Source organism: Centropristis striata, chromosome 19 (genome assembly GCF_030273125.1).
Source record: "Centropristis striata isolate RG_2023a ecotype Rhode Island chromosome 19, C.striata_1.0, whole genome shotgun sequence".
Lineage (NCBI taxonomy): Eukaryota > Metazoa > Chordata > Actinopteri > Perciformes > Serranidae > Centropristis > Centropristis striata.
The window spans coordinates 25,783,483-25,807,349 of record NC_081535.1 but is presented as its reverse complement, the minus strand read 5'-3'; the positions used below and the strand labels follow the sequence as shown (position 1 = coordinate 25,807,349).

The window sequence follows — 23,867 nt, the reverse complement described above, 5'->3', positions numbered from 1 at the left end:
CCTTAACCGCGTCCCTGCACCTGCATAGAGATGATGAATATGCGTGCCTGCAGGCAGCGTGTACACTAAATAATGAATGGGTGACAGGTGACAACTGTCATGCCACGACACACACTCACATCTATAACACAACAACAACAACAACAGTGTTCACTTAGTGGCATGGATTTTGGATAAACACAAGAAGCCATTCTCAGAAGCAGAAATAAGAGAATGCAAGACTGAAGTGATGGACACAATGTTTGAAGGCAAACAAAAAGAGGAAATTAAAGCTAAAATTAAGCTAATCCCCCTTCAGTACAATGAAGTAGTGGCAGGTGATCTAGGTAAGCAGCTATGTGATGGAATAAAACATGCAGAGTGTATTTCCCTCGCTGTGGATGAGTCCACTGACACCACTGTTAATGCTCAGTTGATGGTGTTTGTGAGATATTATGAGTCGAAAAGGGAGTTTTTATATATATTAATTATTGATTAATTAACCCTTCATTGTGCAAAGAACTATATTTGGTAGCTTCAGTGGATATCAAAATGAGGTCCCCATGTCTCTCTGTTTGGTCGTAGAACCACATGGATTTTTTCCAGCTAATCAGCAAAGATCAGGCTACGTCACAGACGGTGACACCATGACATCTGACCAATCAGTATGATAATAATATAATAATATTAACTTTATTGACCTTGACCTCCAATGTAAAAATGAAAAATTTGGGTCGTACTTGGTAATATTTTGAGAAAAAAGTTGCAAATTTTCTAGATTAAAGTGGCAAATCTACAAGAAAAAAAGTCGCAGATTTAAGAGATTTAAAGTGGAAAATCTGTGCGAAAAAAGTCGCAGATTTACGAGAAAAAAGTGGGGAAAAAAACAACTTTTTTCTCGCAGATTCACCACTTTAAATCTCATAAATCTGCGCATTTTTTTCTTGTAGATTTGCCACTTTAAACTCGTGAACTTTTTTCTCAAAATATTACCCCCCTCCCCCGGGTACACATCTTTTTTTTTTTTTTTTTTTACACATTCTGGCAGTCTGTAATATCCTCCAATATTCTCTAGGGTTGAAATTTGGAATTTGTAAGTATTTCAATGAGCGCCCTATTAACGGTTAATATTTTATTAATTTATGTCAAAATGGATTTTTTTAAATATTTAAGTTAACATTTTTGTTGTTTTGAATAAAAATGACATTTTCTTTTGAATGTGGCATGTGGCCTTACCGACCTCAATAAATGGTCCTTTGGGTTATTGAAAAACAGATTGTGGCCCTTTAATATTTGTATTTGAGTCCCCCTGCTATAGGCTATTTCAGGATACACATGCTCACGTTAAGGCATCTGAAGCGTTGGTTTTAGTATAATAGTGACACATGCAGTAACACTGGATCATCAGGACCTGACCGTTATTCATTTTCTATGAGATCAGCTGTGACACACAGTCTCAGGTTCATACGGGATTGTTTATAAGAAAGCAGAACTTATAGACCAGGGATGGGTAACTGGAGGCCCGGGGGCCACCCTCATTTGAAGTGGCCCTCAGTACAACTACATGCATTTGAACATGAAATCTTAGTGCAGTGTAAAAATGCACAAAATGACTTCTTGCAATTAATGTTGGTCTGCTGTTCTTGCACTAAAAAACAAATAAATCACAGTAAGTGGTTATTTTTGATTTGCTTCAAACCTTTTGTATTCCTATTTATAGTGTTAAATATGCATTTCAGCATGAAATATGTTAAGTTACTGCACTGTAAACATATTTAAAATTGCAGTTTCTTCATATCTGGTTAGGTGCACGGTCCTGTATGTGGCCCTGTGGTAGTGTCCATGAAAAATTGTGGCCCCTTCCAGCATTTAAGTTGTCCATCCCTGTTATAGATGAACCCCAGGCCCAACAGAGCTGTCAGGATATTTTTATTTTTAGGCCCATTTTAATTTTTTTGATAACAAAATAATTATTTTGTTATCTCGATAATGAAGCGAAGCAGCTGTTAAACTCAAAATTTATAAATAAAATAAAGTAAATAATTATTTGTTGTGGAAAAATAGTATTAGATTGATATTTTAAAACAATAAACATTTATTGCACAGTAAATTAAATCCTGTCTCATAGACACAGGAGCAGATAACCCAACTGCAGGGGGTTATAATGTGTATTTTGCATGACAAGTATCTGACTGGCTGTGTTCCCAATCCACGTTCTACTGTTTCTTTAAAGTTTCTCTCACTATTCTATAATGTCTGGTTCCTGTATGTTGATTACATTAAGTAGCAACATCATCTGTAACTACCTCCTGTTCTTTGATCTAGTAAGACTGAAATTCTGTATATAAGTGGGGAAGTTTCTTTTGTCGAGAGAGAATACTGAAGAACTTTCTCTCCGTGCTGCACATAACTAATAGCTTTGATTGATCACACCGGCTTGCTGCATTTTCTTCAGAGACTTAGAAACACTGTAATATTTTGGGAAGAAACTGCAACTACAATGTACATTAAGATGAGCGTGCGCACGGGCATCCGCTACATTCGCTTGTGGCACGGCACAAATGAGCCCTCACTTTTTGATTTCCACAAACACTAAACAGCATGTGTCTATACGCTCATGTAGAATTGTACTTAACAGTCAGCTGGTCTTCATGTCACGTAATGTGTGTGTAGCGTCTGCGTGACACCTACGTGATGCTCGTCTGTCCATTGAAAGTGAATGGAATTTAGTCAGGCGGCAACCTCCGTGTCTGAGCATGGAGGCAAACCAGGACGTGCCTTAAGCTGCATTCTACAGGAAATTCCAGCAGGGGGCGCTGAGTTTGGCTGCAAAAAAAATCTGCCCATTCATTTCAGTGCAAAATTTGAAAACTTCTCACTTGATTTATTATCTCAGAAGCACACTATGGTCTCAATCACTAGTAATAAATCTTATTCAAGACAATCTGATGTTAATAGTTCTAAAAATGGCCCCATTTAGAAGAAAATAGAAGATAAAGAATCATATGATTTGGGGCGTGGCTACCTTTGATTGACAGGTCACGAACAAGGCGAGCTGTCATCAGGAGAAAAAAAGAGCAATGCGTATCCACGGCAACGTATCAATGAAGTTATATATAATGTTATATAGATAGAAAATAGGACGTTTACCGATTTGGGCTCATAACTTTGACCCTTTCACTGTATTTTCACTTAATGACAGTTTATTTGAACGTTTTGTTCAGTAAAAATGTCTTGTTCAGCGTTTGGTTGGACTAACAGACACTCCAAGGAGTCGCTGCTCAGTTTTCTGAGGTAAGTAACATACATTTTGTTTTTGTTTTTTGCTAGCCAAGACTAACATCCCAGTTAATGCTCCAGCTAATGCTAACATGAATTAGCAGCAGCTTCTCTCAGTCAGGTTGAGGTGTAGAGAGGCTGTAGTCAGTGATCAGATCCCTCTCACTCCTCCACAGTCCAGATATGGTCTGCTCCCCGTATCAGAAACAAGATGGCGACGCAAGATGGCGACGAGTATAACGCTGAACCCGAAGCTTCCAACGGGCCACAAACCAACGGGTGACGTCATGGTGACTACGTCCATTATTTATATACAGTCTATAGTTTAAGTATAGTTCGCTGGCATAGATGCCCCCCATAGTGTGTGTGTGTGTGTGTGTGAGTGTGTGTTACCATTGATGCTGCTCCTGTCAATTAGGTTGGTGTCCGGCGGCCAGTAGGCGTGGTCTCCCCCTCGACCTGGAGTACGAGAAATAAACAGGAACATCAGATAGGGACAAAACGAAAAGGAAAAGAGAAGAAAAGAAATAGAGAGCAGCGGAAATAAGCAGAAAGAAGAAAAGACCTGAGAGTCATTTAGCAGATGGAATTCTGCAGATGGAATAGAGGGATCGGACAGAGAGATTGGTTCCTTGTTAGGAAATAAATTACTTTGTAACTGTGTGCAGGCGCGCAAACACACACACACACACACACATATTCGTGTCATATGTGTGCTTCCTCTCAGGTTTTAAATCGACCTGTCTGGATACTAATACTTCGCAGGTTGGATTGGTTCCCATAGTAGGGACATGGAGGGCTGTGGTATAATTCCAGCAGGAGGCCATATTTTTTTTGGTTTCTGGATCTCTGGGTAACTAATGAAGCTGCCATGTATTACTATGGTGTGCTATGTACTTAATGAGAATTTTTGGAGGCCACAGGGTCAATACACAATAAAAAGAGAGCAGGAGAGAGCAGGTTGCACGGCTCGGGAATCAACAATCATAGGTTAATCCGGTAAAAAAAATACGATCTTGAAGGCTAAATTACTGCTCTGGATTCTCCTACAGGGCACAACTCAGCCAACCAAAACAGAAAAGTGGTTTCTCTTAGATGGAAGAAAAAAGCCAAAATATAGTTTGTCTGTTATAGAGTAGTAATTCCAGACTGTGAAATGACTCCACTACAGTAAAAGTCCTTCATTCAAAACTTACTGAAGTAAAAGTACAAAAGTATCAGAATTAAAGTATCAAAGGCAAAAGTACTCGTTATGCAGAATGAACCCACTCAGAATGTTTTATATATTCTAAACATATTACTGGATTATTATTAATGATGCATTCATGTTAATTTTCTTAAGACAGACTTAATTTAAAACTACTAAATATATTGCTATGAGGTTTGATTATATCACTAGCTGTTGATAGATGAATATTATAGATGTATATTTTTCCACCAGCTTACCAGCCAGCAGCTGAGCCAGTTTGTGAATTTAGAAGACTCGAGGAGCAAGTTTTAAGAGGAAGTCAGAAACAGATCATCACAGAGGCTGCCAGAGAACAGAGATTGGAAACTGATGAGAGAGATTTCCAAAAAACTCCATGCTGTCGCGCCCATCACGAAACTAAATCTAAAGACTTCCACATCTCAAAGTACCTAAAAGTCAGACACAATACATAATTCTCCCACATTTTAGAGCTAAAAGCTGTTTTCCCCCTCCCACCACGCAGCTGCTGCCATGGTGAATCTGTGTGCTGTAAAATATGAAGCGGATTTGATGTTTTCTTGCAATTTGAAGCTACAGAAATGAGTTTGATTAAAGCTGGTTTTAAAAATCGTCATTATTTCTGAAGATACACAAACACGTTATCTTGTTTGTCAGCCTGTCTTTGTACGTGCATTAAAGAGTGCATGTGTGTGTGTGTGTGTGTGTGTGTGTGTGTGTGTTTACAGTGTAAGATGCACAGTAACAAGGCTGAACATCAATCTTCCCTTCTCCCCTGACAACAGTTCTGATTTATATAGAGAGGGATTGCAGTCTGTACATGTGCACATAACACACACACACACACACACACACACACACACACACACACACACACACACACACACATCTGTCAGTGACAAACAGCACCATTTAACACCCTGACACTGGAGCTGAGACTCTCTGGTTCACTGTGCCATTCGCTTCACTACTCATAGGTCCAGCTGCACTGAAAAATTCCCAGAATGCACTTGTAGACAGCAGTGAGCACCTTGGACAAAAGGTGGTCTGAGTGCAACATCCACCCTGGAAATCTATAATGATGTACTAGATGCCTGATCATCAAACAGGTTGACAACTGTGTCCATATCCCCAGCAGGAAGTAATTGCATGTTCTCTGTGGACTACCAGGCTTCTTTTTTTTTTTTTTTTTTACTTCTGGTTCTGATTTTCAAAGAAAAAATAAGTTTGGTGCAGCAATAACCTAGTTCTGTTGGTTTAAATCCAGCATGCACTGGGTGGAGTCAAGTGTGAAGCAGCTAGGATGAGAGTTAGCGCCCTTATAATCTCTATAAATAGAGATCCTTACTGCCAAATGCTGGTTTCCTAATTAATAATATTACTCCTGTCACAAAGAATCTTGGAGTCTGGTTTTATGTTCATGATCACATCACTCCTTTTTAAGCGTCCTAACACTGGCTCCCAGTATGTTTTAGAATTGATTTTAACACTCAACACAACAGTCCGTACTTTGAGATCCTCGGACAGAGGATCCCTTAGGTTACTAAGGGAGACAGACTCCGAGGCTCTGGAGCAACCTGTCCGAGGAAATCAGGTTGGCGGAGTCAGTGATCTCTTTTAAATCTCTTCTTAAAACATACTTTTATCGGACCTTTACCTTTTACCTAAACTTTACCTTCTCTTGAACTTTTTAGAATTATGTCATTTTCTAACATTATTTTTATCTGTTGTTTTATGTCTGTTTTTGTAAAGCACTTTTTAACATGTGTTTTGAAAAGTGCTCTATAGATAAAGAACATTATATTATTATTAGGGCTGGGACTTGATTAAAAAAAAGTATCTAATTAATTAGAAGCTTTGTAATTAATGAATAGAAATTAATCACATTACTGAATACATAAGCTTAAGCGACAAAAATATTGTTTATTTTTGTTCAAGTCCAACAGAAATTTTTTGCCATTAAGTGTAGCAATAGCATATTTAGAAATATAGTACATTTCAGAAATTCAGGTAGCCTATAGGTAGGTAGACCTTCTGTAAACTATAATACTTTGGTTTTTTAAGTAAAACACAATCCACGCTAGCTACCACACAAGCCGCTAGCTGCTATATGTTTTGCATTGAGGTGATACTTGAGGCTGGATGTGCTGCGGTGATATGTGAATCCCTTGTTGCATAGCAACACAACCATGCTCTTATTGACGCTTCCATCCGTTGTTTTTTTTTAACAAAATGTCCCATCATCCACGGGGCCAACCAAAGCGTCTCATCAGCTTCTTCCTTCATGTTCACTGTGGTTTGTTGTTGTCTGAACTCATGAACGCTAGTTGGTGCTCCAGTTTAATCAGTCCGCCTGAAACTCATCCAGTGAGAAACGTTCTGCGGTGCAAAAATAAGTGCGATTAAAATGCGTCAATTTTTTAACGCGTTAATATTTGTGTAATTAATTAATCTTAATTAACGCGTTAAAGTCCTGGGCCTAATTATTATTATAATTATCTGCGTAGAAACGCAGAATATGGACAAGATTGTGGTGTCAGAAGTGTTCTTGTTCCTGTTTGCAGTCTGAGTTCTACTGACCAGCCACTCTGGTTGCTTGCCGGCAAACATTCTATTGGAGAGCAAACATAACTGTCAAAATATGTATCTGTAGTCAAATGCAGAGAAACAATCCAGTCATAGATATTGTCTCTTAACTCCAGCTTCGTTCTTGCATCTCAAGTTGCTAATCTGACTGTAAAGGAAGACTGGAAATCAACCTGGAGATCAGTCTTCTGGATAACCCCTGGCTTCTGCCCGTAGAGGCTAAATCCTCTTCAGACCAAGTCTGATGGGGTCTGAGATTATCACTTTTAAGTCTGACTTATCGAACTCTGCTGGGAAACAGTCAATTCCCTCCTTCGGGTGGGAATCGAGTCAAAAGGGTCCTTGACTTTTCATCTAGTGCCACCATCAGGACAAAATTTTGTTTCATGACCAAATATCTGCAAAACTAACAGCATTCCCATCAGCCTCAGCTGAACTTTGTCTGTAGTGCTACTTAGCAAATGTCCAGTATGTCATTAGAATGCTGATATTAGCATTTAGCTCAGAGCACCACGGTGCAGCCTCACCTATCCCTTTTTCAACCAGTGCAAACCTAGTTTTTTGCTTGGCTGGTGCTGGTTCATTTTGTGACCCGTCTCAGAACCTGTTTGCTTTTCCACAGGCTCGAGAACCACGTCATTACATCACTGGATAAGTCTGGAAATGTCTACGCTCATAAACACATATTTTGTGTTTTTTATATTTTTGGGGTTTTTTTTGTGTGTGTTTTGTGGATTATTTAAAAAGTTTTTGTGTTTTTTTTTAAATGTTTTATATGTGTTTTTTTTTATTTTTTTGTGTTGAAAATGTTGATCCAGTAAGTCTAAATGAAAAATAATAAGCAGGTCATATAGGTGAGGTTGTGCTGAAAAGAATAATACCAACATGGCATGGTAAACAATTTTTAAGTGGTTTGTATACAGACAGAATGGAAAGGAGTCAAAAACCAACAAAAAGCCGCAAACTCCAAAGAGTTAAAGAAAAAGGTTGAAGCAATGGTAATTTTTTTTTTTTTTTTTACACTGTTTCTCTATCAATGGTAATTGATTGTGGTTTCAGCTCTTTGTTGAACAGAGAGCGCCATCTAGTGGACTCAGAAAACAATGAAAATGGTTCATGAAACTTCACTGGCACATCACTTGTAAAATCTTTAATTCATGTGGCATTTATCAAGTATTTTCTTGTCAATTATATTGCAGAACAGCACTTCTTTTGATTGAAAAACTTTTTATTTTTTACGGTAAAATATGGAATAAAATGGCATTCTTCAACGTGAAATCCACAGTGCTTGTATAATTTTACGGTAATATTACAAAAAGTTGCACCGTATTTATTACGGTAAAGTTCTGTTAACCACAGCTGCCGTTTTTTTACCATAAAAACATTTTTTTTTTTTTACAGTGTGGTTCAAATTTGGCTCTGAAGTGACCCTGGAGCTGCCTTGGTGGAAAAGGGGTAACAAAGGCACACATGGCTGCTGATGTATTGACGTTGGTCTGCTGGTGTGACAACATGATGCTTTCTGTGCGTGTCATCATAGCAGTTTGTTAGTGTGAATCTGTACTCATTACACCTAAAATTCAAAAGGGCTTTATGAAAAGATTTAATTAAACATTAAAAACTACAAAATTATTCATCATCTTCTCTGAGCTGCGATGAGATTTCAAAGTTTAGTAAAGCAAATTAAAAAAGTTTTGAGTGTTCATTAGCATGGTGTCCCCTTCTGCTCGCTGTTTTGCTGCCGCTGATGAACAGAACCAGCGAACAGAGCGTTAATTATGTTAAGTTAATTTGATGAACTTTAATATGGTAAACACCTCTTCTCCATCGCATCTCATATGTCTGAATTAATAACTACAAAAGCCTCTTCCTCCTCTCTCACACACTCGCCTTTGATTCATCTCAGAGGAAGTTTTTTTTTTCCTTCGCCATGCAAATAACGACTTTACTCCAGTGTGATGAGTCGGGGTTATTTGCACGAACTGAAAAATGAAACGAAGAAACTGTCTCTGTTTTTCACATTTTCTAGACTAAAATTCCTAGTGGGCTGATCTCTCCTTTTAATCTTTCCCCCTTTATCCTCCTTCTCCTTTTCTCCTGTTTTCTCCCTTCTATCCTCCTTCTTTCCTTACTCTGATCCTCTCATCTCCCTCACTTTCAGCCTTCTTTTCCCATATGCTAAATATGTTTTCAGTAGATGAGTAATCAGAATAAAATGGGAAAAATTACTCAAGGTCGGCTTCCATTCAATTTGTTAAAATTAGTGTATGTGCTGGCACAGTTTGTAGGTTTTAAAGGAAGATATCCATTTAATGCAAATAAAACCTCTTTGCTCATAAACGTTGAAGAACAACCATATTGGCCTGCCTATTGCTTTTCCAATGTCTTCTATACAGTCATGGAAAAAAATGGTTAGACCACCCTTGTTTTCTCTAATGTCTTGTTAATTTTAATGTCTGGTACAACTAAAGGTACATTTGTGTGGATAAATATAATTTATAATTTCGAAAAAATTGCTGATAAGAGTTAAAGTTAAGAGCTGATATCTAGACATTTTCCATGGTTTTCTTGATAATAATCCAAATCATGGTCAAGAACACACACACACGCACACGCACACGCACACACACACACACACACACACACACACACACACACACACACATAGGGTAAAAAGCCTACCTTGATCATTGGCCATCTTGTCTGGATGTTCCACTGAAACGGCAACAGAGAGATTCAGCAAACTTATAAAATATAAAACACAGGAATACATTGACAGATAAAGCAAGTCTTGATCTTCAGTGACACACACACACACACACACACACCTTTGGCGGTCCTGAAGTGGACAGGCTCAGACAGCGGGCCGACTCCCTTGGCGTTCTTGGCCTGGATCCTGAAGTAATAAACCGTGTCGAGGTTCAGATCTACGACCTGGTGGGTGAGCCGGTCGCCGGTGATGGCCTCCATCACCCAGTCGTCTATTGGCATGTTCTTATCCAGCGTGTAGTATAGGATGTAACCTGACATAATACATTGTAACATTAATAAAAGTAATGGTCACACTTTACAATCACCAACTAAGTGATGTTTATCTGTCATGAGTCTAACAAATCGCAGACGATCCGCAATATATGTCATTTTGTCCAATGTGGAGTGTTTATTTGTTATCCCCCTGATCCCCGAGACCTGAAAATATAACATTCAGTTGAAAAAGACCACTGCATTTATGTTTTTGTGTGTGGTTTTACTATATTTCTGTAAAATTAAATTTCCGCTTTTTTTGTTCCTTTGTCTTCAGGGTTATATAACATTTTGCACATTCATGTGAAATATGACAGAACTATTTATTCTGGTAGCACTGGTGGTCCTGAAAAAAATGGTGTATATTACTTTATTCTGCATCAAAGGGTTGAAGAAATACATGCATTTAACAAAAAAAACAAACAGGAAAAATTGGCTCCCTAGGGTTATAGATGGTTTATAGACCAATCATTAACCATTTACAAAGTGCTATACATATTTAATCTTTAGGTTTTGGTTTAAAACATTTAAAGGTATAGGAATCATTTCAAAATCATTAACATACCTAATATGGTGTTAAAATGTTATTATGAGTGCAACTAAAACTATTAATAAGCTATTAATTATAATTTAATGGTTTGTTTATGGTAAAGTAACTATAAACTTACATTAATATACCATCTTTTTGCCATTTTTAAATGATTTAGTTAGTTAAACATTAATAAATTATGTATTTACCATTGTAAATGGCCTATATACGGTTTATAAATGTTGATTAAACATTAAAAAAACTATCTGTTTGCATTTATAAATGATGGTTATTGTGTGTTACCAAAGCGATATCTATATTGACACTGCAGTTCAGTTAACATGTTAATGGAAGATACCTGGCATTTCAAGTTTAATTACAGGATCTTTATATGTGATAAAGAAAACATTTTAAAGGCAGAACAATATGAATAAGAATATGTATACAATCTAAAAATATCTGATATGTGCGTATGTGTGTGTGAGTGTGTGTGTGTGTTGTGTTGTTATCCCTGCAGGGAGCGTTTGATTCGTCCTCCAGGACACTGCAGGAGCAGCAGAGCTCGTTAAAACAGACGGGTTTACAGCCGGGTCGATCGCCCCGAGGAGGAGAGAGAACAATGGAAGAAAATGTGTGTGTGTGTATGTGTGTATGTGTGTGTGTGTGTGTGTGTGTGTGTGTGCGTAAGTGTGAATACACAGGATACACAGACCAAAACTGAATTCTTTTAACAGAGTTTTGATATTGTAAGAAAAATAATTAGTGGTCTAGTTTACAATTGAAAATAATGAATGTTTTATTGGAATAATATTCAGCAGGTTAATTGAAAATCAACAGAAATATATTGCCTATGAAGAATAATAATATCATGTGCGCTGTAACTGAACAGTGAGTGTGCACCTTTGATGGCTCATTTGAGGTGATTGTTGAGTTGGTTTGAACTCTCACCTGTGATTCGTCCATTTGCCTCCATTGGCGGTTGCCAGCTGATTAAAATGGCACGGGGTCGCCCCTCACGACTGATCACTGTTAGGTCTTTAGGAGCGGAGCTAGGAGCTGTAAGTAATGGATGGAAAAGAAAAAGAGGAGAAAAATGAGTATGATTGAGTGAATTTAAACAGCCCGTAAGTGTGAATGAGAGTGTGAATGGTTGTCTGTCTGTATCAGGCGGCAATCTCCGTGTCTGAGCATGGAGGTCAACCAGGAAGTGCCTTAAACTGCATTCTACTGAAAATTCAAGCAGGGGGCGCTAAGTTTGTCTGCAAAAAAAATCTGCCCATTAATTTCAGTGCAAAATGAGAAAACTTCTCACTTGATTGATTACCTCAGGAATCTTTTTTAAGACAACACTATGGTCTCAATCGCTAGTAAAAAATCTTCTTCAAGACAATTTGATGTCAATAGTTCTAATAATGGCCCCATTTAGAAGAAAATGGAAGATAGAGAATCTACCTTTGATTGACAGGTCACTAACAAGGCGAACTGTCATCAGGAGAGAAGCAGAACAATGCGTATCCACGGCAACGTGTCAATTAAGTTATATATAATGTTATATACAGTAGATAGAAAAGAGGACGTTTACCGATTTGGTCTCATAACTTTGACCCTTTCACTGTATTTTCACTTAATGACAGTTTATTTGAACGTTTTGTTCAGTAAAAATGTCTTGTTCAGAATTTAGTTGGACTAACAGACACTCCAAGGAGTCGCTGTTCAGTTTTCTGACGTCAATCTTTTGTGTTTAATGTTATTTTTGTGTGTTTATGTGTTTCTTGTAATTTTTTAGTTTTTCGTAATTTTCTTGTGTTTTTTTTAATTTTTTGTGTGTCTTTTGCATTTTTTGTGCGTTTTTGTGTTTCTTGTAATTTTTGTGTGTTTTCTGTAATTTTTTGTGTAATTTTTATATGTTTTTTTTATGTGTTTTTAAAAAAAAAAATTGTGTGTGTGTTTTTGTAATTTTATTGTGTTTTTGATGTTTTTTTGTGTGTTTTTGTATTTTTGTGTGTGTGTTTCTGTGTTCAAAATGTTGATCCAGTAAGTCAAAATGAAAAAATAATAATCAGGTCATATAGGTGAGGTTGGACTGAAAACAATGATACCAACGTGACAGGATGAACACTTTTTAAGTGGTTTATACAGGCAGAATGAAAAGGAGTCCAAAACCAACAGAATAGCCCCAGACTCCAAAGGCTTAATAAGCTCCAGCTAAATCAGAATCAGAATCATATCAGAATACTGATATAGGCAAACATCTCTTCACTGTCATACAAAATGTGCTATATGAACTTGACTTAACTCGCCCCATTGTATTGCTCCTGTTGTGAAAATGTCAAACACTTGGAACCAAGACACAGGTTGTTTTCTCCTCAACTGTCACCATGGAGACAAAAATATGATTCAAGTGTTTAAGTTTCACACCAGATAGAGCCCAATGCGCATCCCCCAGCTTTGGCTAATGAAATGACATGCCGGAGGAAATCACATGTTCCAGCTTAGCCTGTTAGTGATGGGGATAACCTGCACTTAAATATAAGGGAGGCCTCATGAAAATACATGTGCACCTTACTGCTCAGTATTGGTTCTAGCGTTCAAAAACACTTCAGTTTATAATCGATGTTACCAGGAAGTTGACAAGTGTTCTGCATCGCCATAATAATTTAAAATAATAACTTCAACTGGAACGTACAGTTTGGACACTGCAAAAAGGTGTGTCTAAAAACAAGATAAAAACACTAAATCTGAGGTAAATCTGCATGGACAGATAATTTCACTTCACAAGATTTCTTAAATTAAGATTGTTGAATCTAGAAATAAGCATGTTGAACGCTTAAAATGAGAAATTAACTCTGAAAACAAGAAAAATTATCCAACACTTCTAACTCTAAAGTTTTTTTTTTATCTTGGTAAGAAACAAATCATTTGCAGTACACTCACACTTAATTTATTTTGCTTTAATTTAGTTTCTTGTTTAATTTCTTATTTTAAGCGTACATCATGCTTATTTCTAAATTTAATAATCTTAATTTAAGAAATCTTGTCAAGTGAAATCATCTGTCCATGCAGCAAGATCATTTCCCTCAAATTCAGTGTTTTTATCTTGTGTTTTTACCCCTTATTTGCAGTGGATTCAGATGATGGATTCCAACACAGTGAGCATACATCTGACATAATTACCATCAACACGAATTAAAGGCCATGAACACCCACATCAGGTTGTTCAAGTATTTGACTGATTCAACAGGAATGGAATTGGAGGAGCTATGCTGTAAATTACATGTATGCGCCAATGAAACTCCTCCAATCAAGAGCCATTGATTATAGTGAAGCAGCCATCAAACAGATTCCAGTTATCACAGGTATGTAGCCATGGGAAAAATATTAGAGCACCATTGTTTTCTTCAATTTCTTGTTCATTTTAATGCCTGGTACAACTAAAGGTTATATAATAAAAATAATAATAATAATAATAATAATAATAATAATAATAATTGCCATGTCTCTACACTGTCAATCAATATGTGCTGTGTGTGAGTCTGAGTGTGTGTTTGTGTACATGTGTGTCTATGTGCGTGTGTGTGCATGTTTGTGTATGTGTACATACAGATGTGTATGTGGGGAAGGGAGGGGTGGGTTTTGTCATTTTTATTGTCTGTTTTTATTCTTATTTTTTGTAAAGCACTTTGTGTTGCATTTATATGTATGAAAAGCGCTATATAAATAAAGTTTGATTTGATTTTGATTATTAATAATAATAATAATAATAATAATAATAATAATAATAATAATAATAACCAAAATCATTATTAAAAAAACATGGAAAATGTCTAGGTATCAGCTTTTAAATTAAACTATGAGCTATTTTTGTTGTTATCATTATATTCGTCCAAACAAATGCACCTTTAGTTGTACATTTAACAGGCATTAAAATGAACAAGATATTACAGAATACAATGGTGGTCTAATAATTTTTTCCATGATTGTATTTTGATGTTTCTGATGTTCGTGAGATAGTTTGGTTCAGAGGTGGATCACAACCAGACATTATCATACAATTAAATTATGAGCGGTTTTCATTTCCATAAGTATGGGCAAGGAATGGTCTCCTCTACCTTCTTGACAGAAGAGGTCGTGTGTCAGTACCACAAATTACGACACACATGTAGGGTACAGCGGCTCGGTTCAAAAATAACACTTGCGTTTGTAAAAAAGGCTGCAGTTTCTGTGGATTTATGTTATAAAACCATCCATCAAAATTAAGGGAAAAATGTGATCCACAAATAGCATTGGCTTGTAGAAAGAATAGAAATAAGACATTCTGGGTCGGCTTGTGGATCAAACCAAACCCAAATGATACTTTAGGGCTGTTTCCACTACTGGGCAATACCCGGAATGAGGCGGGTCTCACTTGCCAAAACGCCCCTAATTTGAATACGAGCAGTCCGGAGCCGGCTTTTCTCAGGACTTTTTTAGTCCCTGTAGAAGAGCAGGGTCTTTTTTTGCCTCTGAAAACAGCCTGGTTACTGATTGGATAGATCGCTAAGCAGGATGTGACATAGTACTCGACGCCACAACAACGCGCGCCATTTGTAAAAGCCGGCGAAGCAGTGTTCCCAACTTAGCGACTTTGTTGCTAAATTTAGCGACTTTTCAGACCCCCTTAGAGACTATTTTTCAAGAAAGCAACTGGAGACAAATCCAGCGACTCCTTCTTACTCTTCTTAACGAGCCACTAACGGCAGCAAGCCGGCCTCCGGCTCGTTAGCTACAGTTAGCAACAGTTAGCTCTGTAGCAGTACAGTGTGTATGTGCTGCTGCTACAGGAGGTGTTCACTTAGCGATTTCTGTTTGTTTACAACAAGCACCGGACACTCTGTGCACAGTTAGCGATGCCGTTAATTCACAATCACTATGTTTATGATCAGCAGAGACTCTGTGCATAATTAGCCATGCTGCTTTCAGCTGCTGACGTTGTGCACAGTTAGCAACGGTGAAAATCATACGTCACCTCCAGAGTCTCTAAATCCCTCTGGGGGCTAACTTGTAGTGGAGACACGCAGAGTGAGCGGACTTTTGAGAGGGTGTGGCCTGAGACTTTCCCGGTGGCCACTTTCACAAGTTTGAGTAAAATTTGATCAACTAACTTCCTTTGCACTGACGTCTAACATGTCCTTCAGGGCAAAATTTTCACTTATGGATACTTATGGCTAAAAATATGGTTAAATCGCCTGATGTTGATGAACTTTGGGGAAGCATGGTGTTTATTTCAATATTTCTAACTGTGCAACAAATATAACTTTTTCCTGAGGTGGAGCTAGATGACAGGACAGGGGATCAGTTTATTCTCTGGGGAGCTGGAATTCACAGCAAATGTAGCACCAATTGGTTGACTAGATGTTGAGATATATTTTTGTATTTAATGGCCCGACATCACCATTTCTAAGATCCTGCCCCTGGCAGTAGGTAAAAACCAACATATAATATAATGTTTCTCAGCTGGTGTCTTTTACACTCTACGGGTGATTATTCGTAACAGTAAAGCGGAGGTATTATGAGCTGCACTGAAGCAGCCTTTCCTGTGTTTTGCTGTGAAAATGTGGTCAGTGTTTGTGTGTCCAGAGCTGGTGGATCACTGCAGGGACTGAGTGGGCTCAGTCCGTCTGCTCGCTCTGAATGTCAATGTATTCCAGTAGGCCCCGGGGAGCCAGCGGGGGTAATGCTGTTCACGCTTAATTGGGTGACAAATCCGACAAACATGATTGTAAACATCCTGAAAGGGATACCTTGACATTTTCATTTCAGTCTGCAGTTGGGTTTCATTGTTGCAGACAGTTGTCGTGTTTTTGCATGGGAAAGTAGACTCTCTGCATTACCCCTCCCTCAACCTAACAGGATTTCTGTGCATTGTCAAACCCCTGATCAAAGGTAATCACTGTTCAGGCAGGAAAGTAAACAAAAATTCAGAGTTTAAACCTGTCGCACCGCGGTGAGGTGTTTTATTTTGTGTTCTGGTCTTGTTATCTTCCTGTTTTATTCTGAAATAGTAGCTCTCCTCTCGTTTCAGGTCACTTGCCCTTCCCCGTGTGTCATCTGTCTGATTGTCTCCCCTAAAACCGATTGTGTTCACCTGGTGCTCCCTTCCCTCCATGTGTTCCAATAGTCTGTGTTTTCCCTTGTCTTGTTCCAGCGTGTTTGACCCCGTCACCATACCAGCCACTTATCTCCTTCTTGCCACAGCTTGTCTTGTTTTTCGCCCTTTTGGATTCCTCGCAAGAGTGATTTTTCTTTGTAATTTATTAGTTAAGCGCAGTTCTTAGTTTCATAGCTTTTTGAGTCAGCCACTTTGTTTTTCCTCCTTTTGGAGTGATTTTGTGTTCTTTATTATGTTTCCCCCTTTAGTCCTGATCCAGTTTGTCATAATGTTTTGGTAGAATATTTCAATTTTTCCTGTCAGGTATTGTTCCTCCCTTTTGGAGCGCCTTTTGTTTGCAGGTGTTATTATTTAAAAGTTTTCCCCCTTATCTTAGATTAGGATTTTTATTTTTATTTTTCAGTGTTTATCTGGAGCGACTTTTCTTTGTTTAGTTTTTACTCAGAGCCAGGTGTTTTATAGCCATTTTCTTTCACTCTGTGAGGAGTTACCCTGCTGCATTCTTTGAATAAAGAAACTTTTAAGTTCACCTGCTCTGTATCTGAGTCCTGACTTGAGCTCGGCCTGACACACTCCGTGTTTCCTGAACCGACCCTTATTCAGTTTCCAAAATCCATATTTTTTTCTCAGGATGACTGACAACAAATCCTCTAGAGAAAAGCTGAGCTGTCTGTGTTCAGTGTTTTACATGTCAGTGAAGAAGAAGTGATTGAGGAAAATTTCATCACAACTGACAAAATAATCTCTCTTATTAACATTCTAGAACATAACACAATCGTCAGCGTAAAAGTTCATACTTGACCTTGAGAAACAATAGTCAGACAACAAAAAAATTAACTCACGGTCTACTTAATGGTGGATAGCATTAGTGTAGGCAGAGCACTGAAGATATGGAGGCATCAGCAAATCCATTCATGCTTGACCATCAGTGATGTCCAATTATACTCATGCAGGTGTAAAGCATGGCCATTACCACCTGAAAATTCTCTGAATCAAAAAACTATCACTCTGCTGATATGTTCATGCCAACTCCATTTGCTGCTGCAGCTCTCCGCACCACAGAAGGCTCTTTGTTAGACTCTAAATGTACCTGTAATATTTATTTCATTGAGATTTAATGAACATATATGTGTATAACTGATTATGTATCATCATACAGTTTGTTAGGGGGGATTTGTCCTATAGCAGAAGTTTTGTTGCTGATCACACTTTTGAGAACCATTAACCCTCTGGAGTTTGGGGCTATTTTGTTGGTTTTTTACTCTTTTTATTCTGCCTGTATACAACTTAAATAATGATCACCATGCCATGCTGGTATCATCTTTTTCAGCTCAACCTCACCTCATTTGGACTTACTGGATCAACATTTTGAAACAGAAAAAAAACACACAAAATTACAAAAAACACAAATAAAAAAGACACAAAAAACATATATAAAAACACACAAGAAACACACCAAAAAATTACAAAAAAACCCAACATAAAAACACATAAAAACCACCAAAAACCACAAAAATAACACAAAAATCACAAAAAAGCACAAAAAAATGAAAAAATTGCAAAAAACACAGATAAAAACACACACACAAAAAAAAAATCACACAAAAAACACTAACCACCAAAGATTGCATTAAAAATGTTGAAACGCACACTGCAAAATTTTAAAAATATCTGCAAAAAAATTAAAATCATATTACTACACTTGGTCGTGGTGATTTTTGCCTTTGCTGAAAAAGAGCTGATGCTTAACTTTAGAGAAAAGCTGACAGCAGGGCTCCATTCTGCTTTGTTTCTACGTCATGACGCCATGAAGAAGTCGTGCTCCGGCAATTTCTCAACTCCAAATATAACTGTCTAACCAGCTATAGCAATAAAAGTTCAATTCCTTGATGTTTCTTTTATGGTCTGCTGACCTGAGCATATAGAGTTTGCTCAGTTTTAGAGTCTAAATTAATCCAAATCATCAAAAGACGCCCAGTGGTACTCAGGACTGACCTATAATGCTCTCATACTTAGTTTTTTACTATTTAGTTTTAATATTTAGCATGTATTCTCTCTGTATTATTATTATTATTATTATTATGCTGTTGTTTTATGCCTGTATTTTTAATAATGTTAATCTGTATTATTATTTTTGATCAAAAGCCCTACTAGGGACAAGTGTCGTGAATTAGTTTTGGCTAAAAACACTATGATGCATACATCAGATAAACTGTCAAGATTGTCTATGTTTTTGTATCTGTCCCTATTCAAATAAACCTTAAATAAATAATAATGATTCAGCACCTTGAGATCTCTGCTGGCAAACCCTTAAAAGTTAAGACTCGGCACAAACATATTAAACCAGAGCGAGTTCTTGCAATGTTTGTGGCTGGGTCAGCTGCCATGGAGCTCTCTTTATCAAACAAGCAGAAGAATGTGATTTGTTTTGTGACACTTTTAGTGAGAAGAATAATTCTGCTGAACTGGAGACAAAAAAATCCTCCAGTCTATCAAGCTTTAATGAATGATATAATGAAATATTGGCAGTTAGAAAAAATAAAATTCACCCTGAGAGGAAAGATAAATACCTTTTACACAATATGGCAGCCATTTATGGACTATTATACCAAACAACTGTACATTTTAGAACACTTGACATCCTCCAAGTTGTATTATTACTATTAAATCTGCTTCTTTTATTTGTAAACCTTATTGTTACTGTTTTGGTATTTGATTTGACTCCACCTGAGTTTTTGTTTGTTTGCTGTTGTTTTTATTTTATTCATTGCTTTTATTTATTTTTGTATGTGAACGAAAGGAAAAAAACCCAATAAGAGAAGTTGAAAAAAAGGAAAGTTAAGACTCGGGTTAAGGTTAGAATTAGGTTTTGGTTGGACTAAGATACAGTCAGAATACATCCCAGGAAAAAAGGTTGTGGTGCATCGGTACGAGTAAAAATAAATCTAGAAGTCCTCAAATTAAAGAAATATTAATACATTTAAGCTTCTTAAAGTTGCACATGCGTTGTGCCAAATTGGTTCTAATTTGGGGCATTGGTGAAGAAAAGATGGTGGATAAAGACTATGAGCTGATGCTCAAAGGAGCATTTTAAGTTACCCTCAGTGGCAGTTCTATACAGGGGCCCAATTTATAATGATGAATGACGGAACAATTCTTACCTATTTTTTGTTCAAACAATATCTCATTGTGCACAAAATAAACCCAGATTGTGTACATTGTATAATATTTGAATTGTATATATTTATTCGAATTGAATTGTATATATAAAAAAATATCATTCTCACTGGACTCACTTCCAAAATAAAAAAAAGTAATTGTGCACAAAAATGAGAAATGTCATTGTCGTACAAAAATAGTTGTTATTGTTGGTAAGTCTCATTGTTTCAATCAATGTATTTGTATCTTCCAAATATACTTAAATAAGATTTTTAAATAACCTAAAATAAAGGATTTGAATGCTTAAATATAATCTTAGGTGTTTTTTAATGTGCCCCTCTGATTAAACACTGGCCCCTGCTTGGCCCCCACAGTAAAACTGGTCTAGAACCGCCACTGGTTACCCTGTAAACAGGAGTTTAGTTGGGTGAACTGTGGTGCAGATTGCTGCAGGTTGAAGAGCAAGGTGGATAAAATGAGCGTCATCAAGATTCCGAAAAAACATCCCTGGGGTGCCATACCAAGAGCCATTAGCATCTCTAGCATGGCAGGTGAGAGAGTTGCCAACAACCTAATTTTTTGTAATTATTTGATAACTGCTAATGAATAAAAGCATTTGTATTGGAGCAAGTAAAGGACACACGGACGCACCTAGAATCACAATTGTGTAACTGAGAGACCTACCTGCTTCATATGTCGTGGCGTGTGCTGTCATGCTCCAGGTGCTGGACTTGCGGCCCTTGGTTACCATGACAGCAAACTCGTACATGGTGTTTGGTTTGAGGCCGGTGACAGTGTGGCTGAGTGCCGTGGTGTCTGCAGACTAGACACACAAAGAGTTTAGATGGTTTTAGAAGAAAACTGAAGGAAAAGTTAAAGTTGTTCGTCAAAACAAAAGAATAAACTCGATGTTATCATACAAAGCAGATACACTACATATATATACAAATTTTAGACATAATGAAATGAATAATGCCAGCGACTTCTGTAAAACTGTAAGTGCATGCATCTTCCTTCTCATGGCCTGTCTGTGGTCAGTCTGTCCTTGTGTTTGCACTTTAAAGATAAGTTCTATCCGAGACTTCAACATCAGTGAAATTTTACCAAACCCCAGCAGCTGCATAAATTCAGTTGTTTTCACTTTTAAAACCAGACTTCTGTTTGTCCTTGTGACATCAAGAAAATGTCTTACTCTCAGAATAATAATAAAGAAAGACTTCTCCCCGTCTCCCCCCAGCTGCAGTTTATTAAGGTGAGTGGACTGTCTGCCCTTGTATAGATTTCCTATTTCCAGTGCTTTTGAAACAGGCGTCAGACTGTTGTTTAAGTTTTTTATGAAGTCTAGAGAAGAAAAGAAGTCTGTCCAGGTGAAAAGAAGAACATGACAAGACCAGAGAATTCCTTGGTCTTGTTTTTCCAATGAAGTAAAAAATGCTTCCAGGTTATGTTTTACTCCTGAACTGCCAACTAATCTAAGCTGTTCCATCAGCTGGGAGATGTCTTAATCAATAAAAGCTTGTGAAAAACACAAAAATGAAGAAAACCATAAAGTGCAGTTTTCCTCTAGTCTGATTTCTGCTCAGTTCACAATAACTATGGTGTGAAACTCTTTAATGGTCCATGATTACTATGTACATACAGTAGCTGTGCTCCATTTAGTCTTGCTGCCATGCCACTTGTCATTATATCTGTAGGGGAGGGCCACCAGCTTTAACTGAGTGCAGGCAGCTGGAGGTGGCTCACTTGACATTTTTTTTCTCACCAGCTGATAATTACTTGCTGTGGTAACACTTCTTGTTCAGGAGAACGATAATAATAAGGTGAACTTGAATGATAGGCAGAGGGAGCATTATAAACATGTATACAACACTTCAGCTGCATCTCATTAATATCAGTAATATAATTATTTAATACATTAGTTTAAAGTACCAAGTCAACACAGGCATGTCTGAAGTTAAGTCACAATCTGAGACAAACAACAACAAAGTCAAGCCCCTGCTTAAATCAGGTATATCAAGACATGCAAGTCCCAAGTCAAGACCCAAGTCAAGACCCGAGTCAAGTCCCAAGTCAAGCCAGGTAAGTCCAAAGTCGAGACAGGTAAGTCTGAATGTAAGTCACAATTTAAGACCTGAAAATCCCAAGTCAAGATAGGAAAGTCCCAAGTCAAGCCCCAAATCAAGAGAGGTAAGTCCCAAGTCAAGCCCCAAGTCAAGATAGGTAAGTCCAAAGTCAAGCACCAAGTCAAGTGCCAAGTCAAGCCCCAAGTCAAGACAGGTAAGTCCATAGTCAAGCCCCAAATCAAGATAGGAAAGTCCCAAGTCAAGACAGGTAAGTCCATAATCAAGCCTCAAGTCAAGTCCCAAGTCAAGCCCCAAGTCAAGATAGAAAAGTCCCAAGTCAAGCCCCAAGTCAAGTCGCAAGTCAAGCCCCAAGTCAAGATAGAAAAGTCCCAAGTCAAGCCCCAAGTCAAGACAGGTAAGTCCATAGTCAAGCCCCAAGTCAAGTCCCAAGTCAAGCCCCAAGTCAAGATAGGTAAGTCCACAGTCAAGACAGGTAAGTCCATAGTCAAGATAGATAAGTCCATAGTCAAGTCCCAAGTCAAGCCCCAAGTCAAGATAGGTTAGTCCAAAGCCAAGATAGATAAGTCCATAGTCAAGTCCCAAGTCAAGCCCCAAGTCAAGGTAGGTTAGTTCAAAGTCAAGATAGACAAGTCTGAATGTAAGTCACAATGTAAAACCTGAAAATCCCAAGTCAAGATAAGTAAGTCCCAAGTCAAGCCCCAAGTCAAGACAGGTAAGTCCAAAGTCAAGCCCCAAGTCAAGTGCCAAGTCAAGCCCCAAGTCAAGACAGGTAAGTCCATAGTCAAGCCCCAAGCCAAGATAGGAAAGTCCCAAGTCAAGCCCCAAGTCAAGCCCCAAGTCAAGTCCCAAGTCAAGCCCCAAGCCAAGATAGGAAAGTCCCAAGTCAAGCCCCAAGTCAAGACAGGTAAGTCCATAGTCAAGACCCAAGTCAAGTCCCAAGTCAAGCCCCAAGTCAAGACAGGTAAGTCCACAGTCAAGACAGGTAAGTCCATAGTCAAGTCCCAAGTCAAGCCCCAAGTCAAGATAGGTTAGTCCAAAGCCAAGATAGATAAGTCCATAGTCAAGCCCCAAGTCAAGCCCCAAGTCAAGGTAGGTTAGTTCAAAGTCAAGATAGATAAGTCTGAATGTAAGTCACAATGTAAAACCTGAAAATCCCAAGTCAAGATAAGTAAGTCTCAAGTCCAATTTCAAATCAAGACAGGTAGGTCTCAAGTCAAGCACAAAGTAATGACAGTGAAGTCCCTAGTCAAGTCTCTAATTAAGACGAGTTTGTCCTAAGTCAACACCTCGGTCATGGATTTACTGCTAGTGTTTACCTTGTACTTTCCACTGGTGGAGTAGCTGGTCTTCCACTTGACTGAGTAGTATCGGACCTCAGATGCCTTCTGGTTCTTGGTCATGGAGTTGTCGGCCCAGGAGACCCGGACCGAGTCGGAGGACAGAGCTACGGCTTGGACCCCCACTGGGGGAATCATGGGAGTGCTGGTGTCTGGCATGGGAGTGGGGTATTTATCAAAGAGGTGGAAGAGGTCATCCTCAGATGGGTCTATGGGGTCTGAGGGGGTGTTACAGTAACCCAGGTGTTCAGGGATAATTAATTGAATCATTCAGGGTAATGAATGTGTGATAATGAAGATTTATATATGCAGACAAGAGTGACACAAGCATTTATTCAGATTAATATGGGTTTGTTACGTGTTCATTTACACACAGGAATAAAGAAAACAACAAGATAATAAATATAAAAGATGTCATGCACAATCGGAAGTGAGATGCAGCATGCAGCCATGGTTGTTTGAGAGGAGGGAAGAAGGAAAGGAGTGGATGGGTGAGGAAGTGAAAAACAGGAGAGAGAAGAGGAGAGAAAAAGAC

General features: G+C 38.0%; 1 protein-coding gene across 1 annotated transcript in view; it reads right to left on the bottom strand.

Annotated features, from left to right (window-relative positions):
• Positions 1-23,867, bottom strand: part of dcc (DCC netrin 1 receptor) — a 224,228-nt gene that overhangs the window by 33,410 nt on the left and 166,951 nt on the right. Inside the window, exons 17-22 of the mRNA XM_059358662.1 lie at positions 23,312-23,550; positions 20,596-20,734; positions 11,553-11,660; positions 9,880-10,074; positions 9,734-9,766; positions 3,652-3,717 (exon numbers count right to left, since the gene is read on the bottom strand). Coding sequence (XP_059214645.1) covers positions 3,652-3,717; positions 9,734-9,766; positions 9,880-10,074; positions 11,553-11,660; positions 20,596-20,734; positions 23,312-23,550 — 780 coding nt within the window. The remainder of the gene's footprint in view (positions 1-3,651; positions 3,718-9,733; positions 9,767-9,879; positions 10,075-11,552; positions 11,661-20,595; positions 20,735-23,311; positions 23,551-23,867) is intronic.